General features: G+C 46.2%; 2 protein-coding genes across 9 annotated transcripts in view; one reads left to right on the forward strand and one right to left on the reverse strand.

The window, feature by feature from the left end:
- Positions 1 to 13,661, forward strand: part of HEATR4 (HEAT repeat containing 4) — a 198,856-nt gene extending 185,195 nt beyond the window's left edge. For 4 of the 5 annotated variants that reach the window (XM_068254208.1, XM_068254205.1, XM_068254207.1 and 1 more), the window contains 6 exons: positions 114 to 183; positions 5,131 to 5,317; positions 6,558 to 6,636; positions 8,457 to 8,628; positions 11,064 to 11,199; positions 12,563 to 13,661. In XM_068254208.1, the coding sequence (XP_068110309.1) occupies positions 114 to 183; positions 5,131 to 5,317; positions 6,558 to 6,636; positions 8,457 to 8,628; positions 11,064 to 11,197 (642 nt within the window). In that variant the 3' untranslated portion in view covers positions 11,198 to 11,199; positions 12,563 to 13,661. The remainder of the gene's footprint in view (positions 1 to 113; positions 184 to 5,130; positions 5,318 to 6,557; positions 6,637 to 8,456; positions 8,629 to 11,063; positions 11,200 to 12,562) is intronic. The other variant, XM_068254209.1, reaches the window with a different exon arrangement.
- A 12-nt stretch (positions 13,662 to 13,673) lies between these two features.
- The window catches only part of HAUS2 (HAUS augmin like complex subunit 2), a 56,862-nt gene continuing 50,420 nt past the window's right edge, over positions 13,674 to 20,115 (reverse strand). For all 4 annotated transcript variants that reach the window (XM_068254212.1, XM_068254213.1, XM_068254214.1 and 1 more), the window contains exon 6: positions 13,674 to 15,532. In XM_068254212.1, the coding sequence (XP_068110313.1) occupies positions 15,371 to 15,532 (162 nt within the window). In that variant the 3' untranslated portion in view covers positions 13,674 to 15,370. The remainder of the gene's footprint in view (positions 15,533 to 20,115) is intronic.

Raw genomic sequence — 20,115 nt, forward strand, 5'->3', positions numbered from 1 at the left:
ATGTTCTTGCTGCATCTACTAGACAGGTTATCAATTATCAGATTATTACTTCTAGGAACTGTGGAAAAATCAATATTCTAATGTATGTGCAGAGACCTGTATTCTTGTTTTAGGTCCTGGAATGTCTCTGCTACATTATTCAGAATGATCCAGTTTGGAAAATTCAAGCAGAAGCAATCAAAGGTTAGTATCTAATGTCCACTTCAATCTATACTATTCAGCAACAAAGCAAAAATATTCTTTATCAGATCTAATCATAGATAGATGATATATGTTTGCTATTTGTTATTGCATTGTGTACATCCTGAATAGAGATGGCTCGAACCTCCGATTTTAGGTTTGCGAACCTCGAACGTGAACCTCCGCAAAAAGTTCGGTTCGCGTGAACTTTTCGAACCGCAATAGACTTCAATGGGGAGGCGAACTTTGAAAACTAGAAACATTTATGCTGGCCACAAAAGTGATGGAAAAGATGTTTCAAGGGTTTTAACACCTACGTTTTTTGCATGGTGGAGTGGAATAAATGCCAAAAGTCCCTGGGAAAAATCCAGATTTGACGCACAGCAGCGTTTTAACCTTCCTGGCGGTAACCCCGAACGTAGTTCAGGGTAAGCCGCGCAGGAGGTTTTCTCAGACCCTGCTGGGCCGATCTGCGTAATTTTTTTTTTGCTGGACGCAGCTAGCACTTTGCTAGCTGCACCAGCACACCGATCGCCACCGCCCCGCGCTCGATTGCCGCTATCCGCGCCGCCGTAGAGCCCCCCCCCCCCTAGACCCCTGCGCTGCCTGGCCTATCAGCCCTAGGCTCGCTACATGATTTAAAACAAAACAAAAAAAGCAAAAAACGGCAGCGCTGCCCCCTGGCGGTTTTTATTATACCGCCAGGGAGGTTAAGGGTAAAAATCACATTGCATGCTAAATTGGAGGCCTAAAGTGCCTTTAACCCTCCTGGCGGTATGAAAAATTCCACCAGGAGGCAGCGCGGCAGGTTTTTTTTTTTGTTGTTTTTTTTTTTTAAATCATGTAGCGAGCCCAGGGCTCTCTACATGATAGCCGCTGCTCAGCGGCATGCCCCCGCCCGCTTCAATCAGGAAATCCCGTTCAAAGAACGGGATTTCCTGGAGGGCTTCCCCCATCGCCATGGCGACGGGGCGGGATGACGTCACCGACGTCGTGACGTCATTGGGAGTCTCGATCCACCCCTCGGCGCTGCCTGGCACTGATTGGCCAGGCAGCACACGGGGTCTGGGGGGGGCGCGCCGCAACGGATAGCGGCGATCGGGCGCGGGGCGGCAGCGATCGGTGTGCTAGCTGCGTCCAGCAAAAAAAAAAATTAAGAAAATCGGCCGAGCAGGGCCGGAGAAAACCTCCTGCGCGGCTTACCCCGAACTACGTACGGGGTTACCGCCAGGAAGGTTAAACATCTTGTGTATACATCACTCAGGTAGTGTAATTAGTGTACTGCTTCACACTGACAGACCAAACTCACTGTGTAACGCACCACAAATAGCTGTTTGTGTAGTGACGGCCGTGCTGAACATGTGCACACCATGGCCAGAATGCAGGCGATAGCGGTTTTCAAGCCTATATGGTCGCCGGGCTGTGGTAGCGCAATGACAGAACAACAGTGACTGTCCAGCTGATCAAATTTGGTTTGTCCACAATAAAGCAACGACCTTATTATCTTGATTGTGCCAAGATACAAATGTGCAGCTGTGACACACACAGGTACCATGAACAGGTGCAGTGACTGACTGGTATATAACAGTGCGTGCACTCACGTAGGTAGGTAGGTGCACTGAACAGGTGGGTATGCAGTGATTGGTATTACAAATGTGCAGCTGTCACACACAGGTAGTCACTGAATGTGCAGGGCCTGGCAGTGGCACAGTAGAAATTACCAAGGGGCCAAGGTCCAGCAGCTGCGACTGACTGACAGGGCTGTATATGCAAAAAATAGATCACAAGAACAACATTAGCTCTCAAAAGAGCTGTTGAGGATGAAGAGTGCTTTTTAGCAATAAGCATCAGGAAGAAGGAGCAACCTAACAAGCCTAACTAAGCTTTCCCTGTCAGCAGGTTCTCTCCCTTCTCTAATTACTTCAGCCACACAAATGAGTGAAAAGGCTGATGCTGCCTGCGTTTTATAAGGGAGGGGGGCTCCAGGAGGGAGTGTAGCCTGATTCGCTACCCCGTGTCTGCTGACTGTGATGTAGAGGGTCAAAGTTAACCCTAATGATGTAGTATAGGGGGCGGGTCGAACTCGCATATAGTTCGAGGTTCACCGCGAACACGAACCACCGAAGTTCGCGGCCGAATCGTTCGGGCCATCTCTAATCCTGAGTGTTATTCCTGGATCCCCATGAATGAAGACCCTGAGTTGCAATTTATTGTAAATCTCAGTGATGGAAAAATAATCTCAACATTAATTCACTCTTTAGAGCAGAGGTGTCGATCTAAAATACAAAGTAGGCCGGAAATGAAAACTGGGACCTAGTCATGGGCCAACCATAATGTCTAATGGCCACCTTCCTCCCTTATAAAGTTTACAGGTGTCACCTCTATAACCCCTATACAGTTCCCTGGTGTTTAGTGGTCCTCCCTACCCTATACAGTTCCCTGGTGTTTAGTGGTCCTCCCTACCCTATACAGTTCCATGGAGTTTAGTGCTTTCCTCCTACCTTCCCCATATGGCTTCACTGGTATTCTAGAGCTTCATCTCCAATATAGCTTTCCTGGTGGTCTAGAGTGGGCCAAATATAATACAAAGTAGGGAAAGTACTTGGGGGCCAAATTGAATGGCTCTGAGGGCCAAATTTGTCCCACGGGCTGGAGTTTGACATATATGCTTTAGAGCTACTGCAGGAAGTTGTTTGGTGATTGTTGGGAGATTATTCTCATGGGATTATTCTCCTGAGACTACCTATACATTACTCAATATTACAGGCCAGTCGACCTTCTAATTCAATCATTTTATGTAATCAGAAGAGAATCGGTGCATGGCCGCCCAATTGAACTTTCAATTGCTTTCCGGCAGAAATCAGTCAAAAGATTAAATTGGGAATGCTGGAAAATCTCAGTTGCAGTGGCTCGATGGGAGCGGCTTTCGATATCGTGACGACTGATGGACCCCCAGCCAGTGTCCCTCGACTGTATATTTTTCCTCCCCATGCCCATCTACAGTGTCCGCTGCCGCAAATCCTGGCTTCTTCCGGTTTCTGGCATCACCAAGAACGCCCATACCAGGTAGCATCAAGCACATGTAGCAACGTCACTACATGCGCCTGGTGGTACAGGTGCTCGCTGTGACATCAGAGGAGGCCAGGATTCATGGCCGTGGACTGGTGAGCCTTCAACACTGCACCCGGGGGACACACATATACTCTTTGGTGGGGGCGGCAGCAGGCCAATATCCAATAGATTTTATGCTGAAATCTATTGGAAAACGCTGTTCAGTGTGTGGGAAGGCAATAGATCCCTCTCTGATCATGTTCGATCAGAGAGGGTTCTATCTAATGATTGATGTGGTCAGTGGTGTAGCAATAGGGGGTGCAGAGGTTGCGACTGCATCGGAATCCTTGGGCCCTGATGGGGCCTACCTCATCTTGAATATTAGCTCTTTATTTGTCCTGTGCTGGTATTAATCTCTTCTATAGATGCTTTGAATAGTAGTAATCATTATCAAATTGTTCCCCACCCTTTTCTTGCACCTCTGATACTGTGGTTGTCCTTGGCAGGTTTTGATGCGCCATATTAATTGGTATGTATAAAGCCCAATGTAAAACTTGCACTGGGGCCCATAGCTCCACCACTGGATGTGCCTATGACAGCCGATCGCCGTAATTGGCTGGCTGTGGGGAGGGAAGGGGGGAGGGAGGGAGGGAGGGAAGGTATTTAAAGGAACAGTTTTTTTTTTTTTTTAAACACTGACAATAATATTTATATATAAAAAAAAAAAATGGGGGGAGCGATCAGACCCCACCAACAGAGAGCTCTGTTGGTGGGGAGAAAAGGGGGGGGGGGGAAATCACTTGTGTGCTGTGTTGCACGGCCCTGCAGCCTGGCCTTAAAGCTGCAGTGGCCAATTTTACTAAAAATGGCCTGGTCATTAGGAGGGTTTAGCCCTGCAGTCCTCAAGAGGTTAATACACTCAGACCAGTTGCTGTTGAAATTTGCTTTTTATGGTGACAACCCCGCTTCAGCCAAACCCATTCTTCAGAATTACATCATCTGTGGTCGGATTTTAGTTTTCCCTTTCACTTTGTAACTGTGAGTCATACTGAGGCCTGGTGCACACCGAGCGGTTTTTGTAGCATTTTCCAAACCGCTTCTGCCTGTGGAAACGATTGGCTAATGTATTTCAATGGGATGGTGCACACCAGCGGTATGAGGTTTTTAGCAAACCGCAAACGTGGGTCCTGCAGCACTTTGCGGTTTGCAGAAGCGTTTCTGCCTCAATGCAAAAAGCTCAAACCGCTCTGAAAAACGCTAGATCAGAGCAGTTTTCCAGGCGGTTTTGTTACAGAAGCTGTTCAGTAGCAGCTTTTACTGTAACAATAATTGTAATCTGCTACACAAAAACGCTCCCAAAAACGCTAGAAGATGTCTCTTAACATGCCTAGAATCGCTCTGAAATCTGCTCTAAAAACCTCTAGCGTTTTGAGGATCTGCTAGCGGTTTTGGTGTGCACTGGGCCTAAGAGACCCTTGCTGGTTATGAGCTAATACTTTTGCTTACCAAAATATTTCAGCTATATTTCTGAGTGATTCACAGCATGAGAACTTTTCAGAGTAATTTCCCAGGTTTTAAAGTCAATTATATAACATCTCTACTACAATTTTTTGACACCTTAACAAAAAAAATCAGAAGAGAAAAATTAATGAAATATAAAGAACACAATGCTATACCTGTATATCTGACCCATGCCTGTGCACAGATCAAGCAATCAGTGTCCGGGCAATGAAAACTAGCTACCTGTGTAAATGCCTACTAAACTTTGGTTGTTGGTGGAAGTGGAAGACAGGCTTGGAAAGGATTGCCCTTGATGAAATAATTAATTTAAATACCTTAATGTGGCACACAATAAAACATTGCACTGATGCACAGTATTCGTCATTGTTTTAACCGCAGCTATAGGCCAAATAGGACATAATACACTTCATGTGAGAGAGCTGCTCTTGTGGGCTGTGCAGCTGGAGGAGCCGGGAGTCCGAATAGAGGCCTACAACTGCATTGCTAAACTGCACTTGTGTGACCCTGATGTTCATTCTGCCCTAAAAGAAAGGCTGACACTAGAATCCCATGGAGTGGCCATTAGGTGAGCACATTTCTGATGTCTTTCACTTTACAAGGTCAATGCCATGTTTTTGCTTTCCTGGCACTAACCCATTTCATAGCAAGGGATTGGAAGCTTAGCCGAGATGAGTTTGTTTGTTCATGATGGCATCACTAGTTACTGGTGGGAAAGAGTGGAGGAAGAGAAAGAAGCAGGAAATTTGGGTGCTGTGGAAGTTCAGGTGCCGCAACAGGTGCCCATACAAATTACGGCTATAGAGGGAAGTGCCCCTGTAGCCGCAGTTTACACAGTGGGCAGCCCTATCACCTGCTGTTTTATCGGGTGCCCAAATTTTCCCCTTTAGCCAAAATTTGTTTGGGGCCTATGGCAGTGCCCAAACTGCAAATGCGCCCAATATTTTTCATTTTGTGTGACTTGTATATCAGCATGTTTGTGGCAGGAGGTGGGAACGGTTAAGGTTAGACTTTGGGGGTGGGTCTTTTAAGGTTAAGAATCACTGGTGGGGGTGGGGGGGGGGGGTAGAGGATTTTGTTTTAGGCAATGGAGGGGGTTAGTCTACAGTATCTGTAGGGGTGTGTCATTAGGATTAGCTGTGGTAAAATATCGGAATTAGCACTTCACAACAGGAGACTACCGGTAACATATTTTTTTCAGACTATAAGATGCTCCTGACCTTAAGATGCGCCTAGGTTTAGAGGACAAAAACCAAGGGAAAAATGTGCATCCATGGTGAAGGGGCATCTTGTGGATTATGCCCCCTTGTACCTCGTGTCTCCGTGTCCTCCTTGTGTCCGCCTCTGTCCTCCCTTGTGTCCTCCTCTATGCCCCTTTGTGTCCCCCATTTTCCCCCGTGTCCTCCTCTGCATGGGCACAGTGCAGGGAGTCCTTGACATTGCTGCGGATTGGAGTTTTGTATTGGCAGTCAGGAACTCTCTGCATATGGAATATAAAATGCAGTGGTATCCCCCCCCCCCCCCCCCCCCACACACACACACACACACACACACACACACACACTTTTGGGGGAGAAAAAGGGAGTCTTATAGTCTCCAAAAAATACAGTAATTTTACCAATATTCTACTAGTGGCTATTTCCAGCGCCAAAATATCTAGGCACCCTTTTTGCACGTCTGTGGTCACATGTCTGGTGTACTTTACTGCAGGAGCAATATGCAGTCTCTTTTATTCAGTTGTTATACTTATCACTCACTTTTATTTTTATAATTTCCTTCAAGATTGTATTTTCTTCCTATAAATTTAGGGAGCTGAAAAGGACAATGAAAGCTTTAAACATGGAGCAGCATGAGAACCAAGAGATGGAGCTACTGATAAAGAAGCAAGTAAGTGACAATAAATGGCAAACACTCAACATGCTAAAATGTAATATCCTGCATAGTATAGGGCGTGTGGATAATCCCAGACAGAAATCACTTAGAAAGCATTTGATTAGGGATTACGGATAAATGAGAAAGTAGTTGTTAATTACATGCAGAAAGCTCTTGCATATTCCAGACTTTTACTGTGTATTCATAATCATAAATCCACAGATTGGTGTTGCCCCTCCTTTGTCTGATTTGAGCTCAATGCTAAATAGATACTAAATAATGTGCAGAAAGCACCAACAGTGCAAACCAATGGCCAATATGTGTTGCCTAGCTCATGGGACCCTCCTTAAAGGATACCTGAACTGACATGTGACATGATGAGATAGACATGTGTATGTACCGTACCTAGCACACAAATAACTACGCTGTGTTCCTTTTTTTATTTCTCTGTCTGAAATAGTTAAATATCAGGTACGTAAGTGGCTGACTCAGTCCCGACTCGGACACACTGACTACAGTTTGACCCTCACTGATAAGAAATTCCAACTATAAAACACTTTCCTAGCAGAAAATGGCTTCTGAGGGCAAGAAAGAGATAAAAAGGGGAATTTCTTATCAGTGAGGGTCACACTGTAGTCACTTCCTGTCTGAGTCAGGACTGAGTCAGCCACTTACATACCTGATATTTAACTCTTTCAGGCAGAGAAAAAAAAGGAACACAGCATAGTTATTTGTGTGCTAGGCACTGTACATACACATGTCTATCTCATTATGTCACATGTCAGTTCGGGTATCCTTTAAAGTAAGCTAACTAGAACTCAAACTTCTGCTCCAGATGTGGCTTCTCATTTATACACTAGGTGGAGCCATATAGCAGGTGATGCAAGCATCCAATAAGACAACTAGTCACTCAGAGTTGGATGATGCATTTTTGTCATCGCTCCTGGCTATGGATTGGTGGATTAGGGGATTAAGAAAAAGCCAACCAAACTTGCTAAACTTTGATGATAAATTTCATCAGTATTTGAATATTACAGAGCCAAATGTGTGTCTCAGCTATGTGGATTAATTGACTCATGTTTGAAAGAGACTGCTGCTCTCAGCCCTCCCAGAAACACAAACAGTTAAGGTGCCTATTGACCTGACAATTATGGGCAGATTCGACAAAGAGACAAATTTATCTCTAATCATATCTGATTAGAGAAAAATTTGCCTCTTGTCGAAGCTGCCCATATACTACAGGCCGATTCCTGTTCAGCATGAATTCTTCAGGGAATTGGCTGAGCCTGCTGCGTCCGCACCGCTGCTGCCCCCCTAAAATATAAATGTGCCCCCCCAGTGTGTGCATATATACATTACCTGTCCTGTAGCAGCCTCCACGCGGTGTCCATCTATTTTGCCGAGTTCTAAGAACCGCATGCATGCGTACACGCTAGTGGCGCATAGCGTCTGACGTCAGATGCTAGCATGCATGCAGAACCCGACGAGATGGACAGACACCACATAGGGGCTGACACCGGACGGGTAATGTATTAAATCCACATCTATACATTGCAGCGGCGGGGGTTTCATAGTTTCGTCGCTGGTTCGAAAATCGTCCGCCATACCGCCACACACCTGACCAACCAACTTCGGCCCGACATCTTGCAGCATGCACGATTGACCACGCGACCAATTTCCGTCACGAAATTGGTCGCTTTGTCGGCCGGGCATGCACTAGGCGGCACCGATTTTCATCCAATTCGATTATAAAAATGGTTGATGGGCCGCTAAAATCTCCTGATGTATGGCCACCTTTAGGGTGCCTGATCTTCAGATGTGTTTTGTTTTTCCAGGTGTCCAAACTGTGTCAGAAAGAAGTATTATTTCCCAAGATCCTGAAGCTAAATGAGCATATGGAAGCTGAACAGCAAGAAATGAAACTACTTTTACAGAAGTCTCCTAACTGGAAAAACAAGATACGGGAACCTGAGTTTTTATGCAGTCTTGTTGACAAGGCATTGTCAGGTAAAGGCACATGCACACACGGTCAATAAACATTGCCTATAATAATCATCCTTGATTGTTTTTGGCAACAGTTTCCCATCCGAACTTGCTGTTCATCTGGTTATCAGTATATGCTATAGGAAACAAGCAGTCTGTGGCCATCAGGACTCTAGTACACACTCAGTTGTTTTGGGTGGATGTAAACAAGGGTGCATGCACACATCCAAATTTGATTGAGTATGCAAGCTTACCTAAACAAGCTGTTCATAGTAGTCAAAATCTGTTGATCCTCATACTACACGGACATGGTAAAATCATTGGCCAATCAAAATTGAATGTGGATAATCACCATTAACTTGGTTAAAGGACACATCCAAGCTGTTAAAATAAAAAGTCCACTTACCTGGGGCTTTCTCCAGCCCCTGCCAGCCATTCCATGCCCTCGCAGCAGCTCCGATCAACGCTGGTGGTCCCGAGTCCCCTCCGGCGCAGGATTCCTACTGCACCTGCGCGAGCCCTCTCAGAGTCGCGCTGACGCCATCTGGACTATACTGTGCAGGTGCAGTAGTTCTGCGCCTGCGCAGAACAGCCCGGATGACGCCCGTGCGATTCAATGAGCAGCACCGTGGAACGCAGCAAGATGGAGGAAGATGCCGACCTGGCGAGGTCGGCCTCTTCACTGGAGGGGACCGGGAGCCAACGGAGCTGCGGCGAGGGCACAGTTCGGTTGCCGGGGACTGGAGGAAGCCTGAGGTAAGTGGATTTCTTCTTCTTTTTTTTCCCCCTCTTTGGACCACTTCTTTAAGGGGATACTTGAACTTGTCATAGTCAATCCATTACAGTTAGGTTTGAAACTTGAGAAAATAAATCCTTTCCTGCACTATAGCTGTTCCTGTCCCCCACCTTGCTTGGCAGAGAAGGGCAACACAGCTTTACCATCACTAGTGCCGGGTCAGTCCACTCGGCTGTTCTTTGCCATCGCTTTGAACTGACCCCGTGCTGGAGCAGGCAAAGCTCGACTGTGCTAATCTGACAATTAAGACTACACCTGCTAAAGAGGAGGGGAGATGTTTATTCAGGTCACACTATTTTGGTGGCAGGGGGAGCCATGAAATGATGCAGAAGGCCACATGATTTGTAGTTACGGTCAGGACAGCCATCGTGTGTGTGTGCGTGGGGGGGGGGGGGGAGACAACTGACACTGCAGTGAGGGGCCCAGGGCTTCTGGGGGCCCTGGCCCCCCTCAAAAAGCGCTGGAAGGGCTGCACGTGCTGGCTACTGGCCTGTGGTTCACTAACCAGCACATCACGTTCCAGCATTGAGAGAAGAGTGACATCAGCACTTGAACATGAGGAGCAGATGAGTGAGCCCACTACAGCAGACTTTCTGTACTGGGGCACCACCTATATCTGACTACAGGCTACCTATACTGGGCCACCGCCTGTACCTGGCTACCTATACTGGGTCTGGAACCACCTATACCTAGCTACCTATACTGGGACACCACCTGTACCTGGCTACCTTTACTGAGGGCACCACCTGTACCTGGCTACCTATACTGGGGCACCACCTACTCCTGGCTACCTATGCTGGGGCACCACCTACACCTGGCTTCTTATACTGGGGTGTCTATAGCTTGTTTCCTATACTGGATGCACCTGTACCTGGCTAACCTATACTGGTGCACCGCCCATATCAGGCTACCTATACTTGGGGCAATGATACCAGGCTACATGTACTGGGGCGCCACCTATAGTTGAATACCTATACTGGGGCACTGGTATCTTGCTGGCCTATACTGGGACACCAGCTATACCAGGCTACCTAGACTGGGGGCATCTACACCAGGCTATCTAGACTGTGGCACCACCTATAGCTGGCTACTTATACTGGGGGCACCTATGCCTGAATACCTATACTGGGGGAACCTATACATGGCCAGGGCAGGGGGACGAGCTGAGACAGAAGGGGACAAAAGGTAACACGGGGGATAAAAGAGGCACAGGGAGAAAAGAGATAAGACGTCAACATGCGGTCACACAGAGGGACACTAAAGAGGCACAAACTGAGGTGAGACAGAGGGGGACAAAAGAGGCACAGGAAGAAGAGAAAACAGAATGGATAAAGGATAAGAATGGACCTACAAGTCCCCATCTCATTTGTTAACTGGGGACTACCTGTATTTTGCTAGTATTTGGCTCCCCCCACAACATACCATGGTCACGCCCACTTTTTGCCACATCACGCTGTGCACACAAGGTGGGGTGGCTAGTGGGCAGCACAGCAACCAGTGGGTGGGCCCAGGGAGAGGGGGCAGGTCTGATGATGTGTGAGGGGCCTCAAAATTTTTTATGTGGCCCTGGTTATGGTACACCCCTATTTACAGCCATAGCTAGTTCAGTAGAAGCGTTATGAACATGGTTTGTAAATGATATTATTTTCATTATCATCCATAGGTAAAAGCTGCCCATCAGCAGTGTCTGGGTCAGAGTTTAGAAGCACAGATTCAGAACTGCAGATAAGGCGCAAACCATTATCACCTAATTATACACTCCAGTCATTGACGGAAATGTTGTACTTAGCTGATTAGAGGTAATACATGCATATGTTCACACTGTTGGTTTTTTTTTTTTTTTTTGTATAAGGGGGGATGGGGTTTGATCACTGAGGCACTTGAGTCCGGCATATTACCATCTGTCTCACAGCATAAGACTAGATACTGAAAGAAAGAGCAGATACAGTAAATGATCTGGCTGGTTAGCTGCTGGACTGCACTGCCTATGTACCGTAGAAGCAGTTCATGCTGGGCTGTATGAATCATAAAACTTGCTAGACAGGACAGAACATTTTTTGACACAAGCATATTCTGTTGAACTAGGATTTAAAATTCACATGTAGCATGCATGGACCACCCAGGCCTTCATATTATAGATGACTCATTTGCTGATGTATTAGGCCTCTTTCAGACGAACGGCTAAATGGGATGTTAAAGTGTACCAGAGATGAACTATAAAAAGTTTTCTGCATACCTGGAGCTTCCTTCAGCTCCATCCGCACGGATCGCTCCCACATCGCTGTCCTCAGTCTTCTGTACCTGGTCCCGTAACTTCGGTAAGTCGCTGCCAGTCTGAGCAAGCGCAGTGCGGTCTCTCTGGCAGAGAATAGTACTGCGCAGGACTATTCTCCGCTGGAGAGAGACAGAGAGCGCAGTGCTCTTGTGCAGACTGGCTGCAGCTGGCCAAAGTTCTGGGACCCGGTACAGAAGACGAAGAAGACTGGGGGAAGGCGGCGTGGGAGCGAGCCATGTGGATGGGGTTGGAGGAAGCCCCAGGTATGTATAAAACATTTAATATAGTTCATATCTGGTTTCCTTTTAATGTTTCAGATTGCCATCCAATTGCCAGGGTCAATGGCCTTCCATTTGCAAAAGAATGCCTCATTTTTACCCTCACCCCTCTTGCATGTGGATGCACGGCCCAGGTACGCATGCCTCCTCATTTATCTCCTGTGGATGGGAGCGCTCTGTACATGGGCAGTATGGGGAAATCTCACTGCACACGTGCAGAACGCTCCCAGCAACGGGAGAGTGATTGAGGACGCGCACTGCAGTGCATGCGTAGTGGCCGTCGACTCACAGAATCGCCCAGCCAAAAGAGGGGTGCTGTGGGGGACTGGAGGATCGCTCGCTGACGGCGCAGGCAAATGGCGGCTGCAGGTGGCTGGTAGAAGCCCCAGGTAAGGTTAAACTTGTTTTATTTAGATTTAGGTAGCCTTTAAGTGCACTGCTGTCAGCCATTCATGTTAAAGTGCCCTTAGTTTCTGAAAACAAAGTTTATCGAGCTCTAGTGGTTCCCAGAAAACAGAACAATTAGATACACATACCACAGCTGCACAATCAGGTCAATCCATAATTCCACAAATCGTGCTAAATTTGTTTTTTTAATAACACCTGCAGGCTCTTCTGGAGAATGAATCAAGGCCCTGGTCTCAGCAAACTGCGACTACAACACAGATGACATCTGAAGCACCCATCGCCACTGCAGGACTGTAGAAGGATGCATAGGTTAACTTCAAGCATGGGCATCACTAGAGATTTTATGCCTCCCCTCCCCTCAGAAAGATAGGATAGGGCCCCCTGGATGCATAGGGTCATCCCCCCCACACACACACTATATAAAAAAATACTTCAACGACTCTCTCCCCCTCCCCTCCCCAGGAAGAGAGCGGCATTATCAATTCAGGTATGTTTTACTTCTGACAATTTACATCAACACAAAGAGCTTGAAGGTACCACTTTCCTCAGCACAGCATTTTAGATCGCTATTGAATAATGTAAAGGAAGAATCGAGTATGGGCCCTGTAGCAAGATGAATAATACAAGATCATTTCTGAGTAAATGCAATGAATGACTGCTCTTTGGACTACATGCTGTATTCTCTTGAATGAGAATTTCTATAACTATTTTAACAGTTGTGAAGTCCATTGCCAAGGTTTCATCCAGAAGCCGCACAGACAGAGATATTGAATATTTAAAAACATGGAGTAGTCTATAGATACTCCAGTCACCCAATATGGCCCTCAGGAACTGGAGTTTTACACCTGTGCTCTACTACAAATCTGTCAGGCTTGCTGCCATTACACTGCAAAGCATGATGGGGAGCAGAGTATATTAAGAGCAGGGGTTAGTACCTCACGAGTCACTCATACGTCAGTATCGCGACAATGTACAGCAGCAATGTACCCATCTCCATCTGAAGTCAGTTGCTTGTTGGCTGGTCACACGGTAACATCTAAAAGAAGTCTTCATGTAAATAACGAACAAATGAGTAAACTATGATGACATGACAGGCACATACCATCCTGCTCCTCCAAGACCAGATCAATAATTGCAGAATATGGATAGCTGGCAACTTTACTATAAATAAAACATGTTGTAGGGACTTAGTGGATATAAAGAGGTTTTTATTTGCACAGATAGGAATTAAAGTTGGGAAGGGTGTTTGCCTTTGAGAGTTACTATTGTAAAATGAAAAAAAAAAATAAAAATAAATTGTCCAGTTCATATGCAAAGTACAATTTTTTTTATTATACATGTATGTACAGAAATATACAAAAGCTCTGAAAATACACATATTTGTTGTAATTTATGCAACCTTTATCAATAACATTTGTGATACAGGTACAGACACTATGCAACCTATTTACTAAGACACGTGTGTACAGCAATGCAGAGTGACCAATCAGCATATCTCAGTGGATCGTTCAGAAACAGCCTCATCAGTCTGCAGACAGACTGTACACACGCACTACTGTCAAGAGAACAACCGCCCAGCGGGAGGGTCTGACGGACCCATCGTTCTCTTTAGTAGTGCGCGTGTACGCACCTTAAGTCACAGGCCAAAGGTTTATCAAGAAAACACTTATTGAACAGTCACAAACTAAGTGGTGTAACTATAGTGACTGCGGGGGGGGGGGGGGGGGGGGGCGCCTGCTCCCCCCCTTCTGCAGAGAAAAGCAGTGGAACACTTTAATAGTTTCTCCTTTGATCTTCCCGAGAGCCACGCACACTATGCTGCACACCTCGGACTCCTGAGGCATGTCACATGATCAGAAGGAAATATGGAAGCATGCGACTGCCAGGAAGAGCAGAAGAGACATGTCACATCGCCGATGCAGGTAAATAATACACTGTTCCGCTATCCTACTCTATCTGGGGAGATGTTGTCGGAGGGGAGGGTGTATAGATGTTTGCGTATGATTTACCAGTTATGGGGGTTGGATCCAAGGAGGAGGCCCAATGCAAATTTCTTTGGGGGGGGGGGGGGGGGGGGTGTCCCGTGGTTATTATTGCTGCACAATAGTTAAGCTGACAATGCTTTAATCAGAAATACCATCACCCGTGAGCTCCTTTAGACAGGAAGGCAGTGTGCGGTGGTTCTTTTGCTGCTTACAGTGTTGGACATTTGAAGCTTTCGAGAGGGCCACATAAAATGTGTCAAGGAAGGCCGCATTCGGCCCACGGGCCTTGTATTTGCCACCTGAGCTCTAAGCAGTTACAAAATATAACCCAGGCTAGGGATGCAGACTTTTATCATCAATGTACAATTTGTGATTAAAGGGAACCTTAACCGGTGTGGGGAAAAAGGTTTCACATCCATCAGCGCCCTGCAGACCTCCTGTGCGCGCACCGTCACTCACCGATCATACGGTCCCAGCTATGGCTTAGTTCTTAGACTAATCAGTCGCCGAGCAGTACGCCTGCGCAGCTCTGGCCGCACGGGTTCTCGATCACGCTCTCTTCCCTGTGGCTGTCTTGCACCTGCATAGCATGCACTCTGCGTACTGCACAGGAGCAGGATGGCAACATGGATGGGAGCACAATCGAGGATGCACAGCACTGCTCGGCGACTGATCAGTCCCCGAAAATGACACAGCCACGGCAGGGGACCGGATGATCGGTGTGTGACGGCGCAGGCACAGGATGTCTGCAGGGGTCTCGTGGAAGCTCCAGGTAAGTGAAGCTTTTTTTTCCATGCCGGTTAAGGTTCCCTTTAAGTCCAGGATCCTTATGTTCTCGAGCTACAGAGAACCTTTCTAAATGTGACAGCACATGCTATGTGCATACTTTGCATATCATTGCTATTCACATGACCGTGCTATATAGTCTGCATGTTGAATGTTTGCTAAAGTAAAGAAAGTCAAACAAAACAACCAAACGTACTACAAAAACCTAGATTATTATTGGTGGAGTTTTTCAAACACTTTAAGAAATTGGTTGCTTTATACTGCTAGAACTTGCTTGTGCGTCATTGGCTGGGAAGGTGCCCTGCAGAAAGTCATTCTGTTTCTCTCTCCATGTTAAGATCTGTGTGGTGAGTTCTTCCAGATCAGCCTCTAGAGATTCCATCCTCACCAAAGCAGTGTCCTAGAAAGGAAAAAAAAATAAAAATATATGAATTTGGTTCCCAACAACCACCAAGCCAATTTATAGAAAGAAAGAAGGCCAAGCTTGAGTCCGGTAAAAGGGACACCAGAGATTTGGGAGCACAGCCGTTGCCGCCATAGGCCATAATGTGAATACAGCGGTTCTTACTCAGTAAATAGAGACCGTCATAAGTCTGAGCCTAAATTATGATAAAAACAGCGTAATTCAGCCGACAGCAATAGTGTTATCCCCAACTCAATGCCTGCCTGGAGAGGGAGTAGTAATTAATGCTTTCAGGACTTTTGCAGGAGCAGGGTGAACCACTTTTCGTCTTTACCTCGCGCCCAAATTTTTTGGCGCCTTAATTACATGTTTAAAGGTCGGCTGCCCTTTTGGCCTCTTTCCAGCAGGATTCTTGCCAGTACTCAAGATGAGTCTGCACACCATTCAATACATTCTTTATAGTAAGGTTGGCGCTAGCCAAGCCTCATAGGGAAATTCTGCAAATATGGCTGGGTGGACAGCACTAGGCAGATAGGTTGTAGTAAATTACGCCCACACTATTTGGACACTCACAACGTTCTGTGCTGTAGAGAGTGCTGCGATTGCAACACACACATATCCCCTCAGTGGTGCGCCACTACACCAATTATTCACCAGTATAGATAAAAGGATAAATCCATACAAAATAATTTGAAGAGACCAAAAGGGTTTTTAAAGATGAGCTTAAATATTTAGTATATCAAAACATGCAAACATTGGATTCACAGATCTTCAACGAGATTCATCTTTAGAAACAACATCCCATAAAAAGGTGCAAGCAATCACAATAAGGAGACAACGTTGACTTGTTTCCAGGGCTGTGGAGTCGGTACAGAAATCTTCCGACTCATCAGTCTATGAAACCACTGACTCCAACTCCGACTCCAGGTACCCAAAAAGGCCCCGACTCCTCGACTCCTTAGTTTAATACTTAACAGTGCTGTGGATTTTGTACAAAAATCATCGACTCCCGACACAGACTCCTCAGTTTATGAAATCAACGACAACGACTCAGACTCCAACTCCGGGTGCCCAAAATTGCCCTGACTCCGACTCCACAGCCCTGCTTGTTTCGGGTAGACCCTTCTTCAGGCCCTCACAAACAACTGTGTACATCTGCACTGTATAAAGAGCAAAAGATGGAACAGCATCTGCATAATAACTAAACCAGGAATCACCACTTCCAATATAGACAAACGCCGCACCCAGGCAGGACAGACCAGGGGAAGGTGGTCATCTGGGTGCGGCGTTTGTCTATATTGGAAGTGGCTTAGTTGTTGTCCAGATGCTGTTCCATCTTTTGCTCTCTATACATTGCAGATGTACACAATTGTTTGTGAAGGCCTGAAGAAGGGTCTACTTGAAACAAGTCAACGTTGTCGCCTGACTCGCCTTATTAAACAATTGATCTGGTCATGTGATTGCTTGCACCTTTTTATGGGATGTTGTTTGTAAAGATGAATTTCGAAGATCTGTGAATCAATTTTTTGCACGTTTTGATATATTAAATATTTAAGCTCATCTTTAAAAAAAATTGGCCTCTTCAAATGATTTTTTTATGCATTTATGCTTGTATCTATACAAGAGGTGATGTCATCCACAAGAAGAGTTAGTTTGCAGCCCGCTATACGTTAGCCTTTGACAGTATAGTAGTGCGGGAATCACTTTTGGCTTTGCTTGTCAGCACACCTGTCACAGAGGTATCATCAGGTAGGACTTCAGGAACAAAAGCCTAAAAGTTAAAGTGTACCCAAGATGAATAATTAAACAATTCTTACATACCCGGGGCTTCCACCAGCCCCCTTTGGCCTGATCGCTCCTTCCCCGTCCTCTTCCACCTCCTGCATCCTTCGTTATGGCTCCCACGAACTTCAGCCAGTTGGTGCAGTGCGGCTGCACACTGTCCGCCGTCGCGCTCCCGCGGCCAGGAACGTTTTGTGCCTGTGTAATAGTACTACACAGGTGCAGAACGCTCCTGGCAATAGGAAAGCGTTGGGGTGTGCGGAGTACGCCCCCACTCCTGAAGTTGCCGGGAGCCCTAACAGAGGATGCAGGAGGCGGAGGACAGATCAGGCCAAAGGGGGCTGGAGGAAGCCCCAGGTATGAATTGTTTTTTTTAAGAAAAGAAAATCATCGGTTGTGATGATTGTCTGAGATGGGAAATTCCATAGACGACCCTCTGAAAAATGTCTGTCCAGCCACCACATCAGGGAAACCTTTATAACTGAGGTAACTTTGCGGAGGAGCAGGTTATATACTATCTGCCTAATTGTTTATGCTAATCTTTAGCTTCCTGTCCACGGAGAGGGATGAGAGACAAGTCTCATGAGGGGTGCTGTCATGACATGACGTTCTGGGAAAAAGCATTTGAATTTATAAATAGGCTGCTTACCTGGTCATTGTGCTGGTCCTCTTACTCTAAAGCTATGTATCCACGTTGCGATTTTGCAAGTGATTTCTCCTGCACTTTTTTTGCACGATGATCAATTGTTTCCACGACGTGGGTACGTCTGATTAAGTTAACAATGTTTTGTGATCAAGTAGTCCAATTACATAAGCACCTGATGGAAAGTTGACGTGCCGGGATCACCCCTGGAGTCACAGGGATCACATGTATCAGCTGAAAGGATCCGCACCGTCTTTAAAAGCAAGTATTTATTAAAGCTCTTTAAAATGTCATGAGTATAATCAAAGTGCACTCCGGATCACCATTGACGCATAGCGTTTCGGATATACTCCTTCCTCAGAATGGTTCCAGTACACAATGTCACAATCACACATGCAATGTTCATTAAATGCACAGGCAGAGGACCTGATGGGAAACTACAACATGCAGATTATATGCAGATTAGGTGGGCATGTTGTAGTTTCCCATCAGGTCCTCTGCCTGTGCATTTAATGAACATTGCATGTGTGATTGTGACATTGTGTACTGGAACCATTCTGAGGAAGGAGTATATCCGAAACGCTATGCGTCAATGGTGATCCGGAGTGCACTTTGATTATACTCATGACATTTTAAAGAGCTTTAATAAATACTTGCTTTTAAAGACGGTGCGGATCCTTTCAGCTGAACAATGTTTTGTGACACATCGATTACAACCATCACGACAGATCAGATCTTTAATATCCCCAATGACCCCACAATAGTTGGTATCCGCGTTCATGCCAGTCGTGTGCCGCTGCATGTTCCCACGAGTAAGAAGATGGATTGGCGAATGCTCGTTCATTGGGTCACATTGGTGAGGGTTCTCTGATCTATCTTCCAGAGAGTATGGGTCTTTACTTTGCTGGCTGCATGCTTATTAGATACACAACAAAGGATGCCTCTCATCAAGTAGAACCACATTAGGGAAAATTATGCAGGAGAACAGAGGCACCAAAAGGATAAAAGGAAGCTAAATGAGCGTAAAAACCAAATTCTTGGTAAATAGAGGAGGTAGTGGTGGACTTACCTCCTCCAAGTAGACACACAACGACTGTAGTAAAGACAGTCAATATATTTTATTTATGAACTCCAAATATGCAACGCGTTACGCAGGTTTGATCACTCTTCATCAGGCAACAACAACGGAGCAATAGCATATGTGGTCAGTAGACGAGCCAGGCACCTCTACTGACCACATATGCTATTGCTCCGTTGTTATTGCCTGATGAAGCGGGATCAAACTGCGAAACGCGTTGCATATTTTTCATAGAGTTTCATAAAGAGTTCATAAATAAAATATATTGACTGTCGTGTGTCTACTTGGAAGTAAGTCCACCACTACCTCTCATTACCAAGAATTTGGTTTTTAAGCACATTTAGCTTCCTTTTATCCTTTTGGCGCCTCTGTTCTCCTGCATAATATTGAGTCCACCCTGGATGGAGGGTTGAACCCCCTTTTTTCTCATCTACAGATAGCGACTTCTTATTCCTGAGTGGAGTCAGGAAAATCTCCCCACCTGCCTTTACAGTGGTTGCCTAATGGTAACCCTGGTTTGTGAGTATTAATATTTACTCTATCTAGTAACCATTTACCAGTACATATTACACTATTGGGGCTCTTGGTGTTCCTTTTTTTTTAATCACATTAGGGAAAACATTTGGATAAAAATGCAGAAAACTAGACAGGGGGATGAAAACCCTCTGACAAAATATTACCATCTTGCTGGACATTAACCACCTTAGCGGTATGGACGAGCTCAGCTCGTCCATTACCGCCAGAGGGTGCCGCTCAGGCCCTGCTGGGCCGATTTTGATAAAATAAAAAGCAGCACACGCAGCCGGCACTTTGCCAGCCGCGTGTGCTGCCTGATCGCCGCTGCTCTGCGGCGATCCGGCGCGAGCAGCGGCGAAAGAGGGTCCCCCCAGCCGCCTGAGCCCAGCGTAGCCGGAACAAATAGTTCCGGCCAGCACTAAGGGCTGGATCGGAGGCGGCTGACATCAGGACGTCGGCTGACGTCACTCCGCTCGTCGCCATGGCAACGAGGAAAGCCAAACAAGGAAGGCTGCTCATTGCAGCCTTCCTTGTTACTTCTGCTTGCCGGAGGCGATCAGA

Source organism: Hyperolius riggenbachi, chromosome 9 (genome assembly GCF_040937935.1).
Source record: "Hyperolius riggenbachi isolate aHypRig1 chromosome 9, aHypRig1.pri, whole genome shotgun sequence".
Taxonomy (NCBI): Eukaryota; Metazoa; Chordata; class Amphibia; order Anura; family Hyperoliidae; genus Hyperolius; species Hyperolius riggenbachi.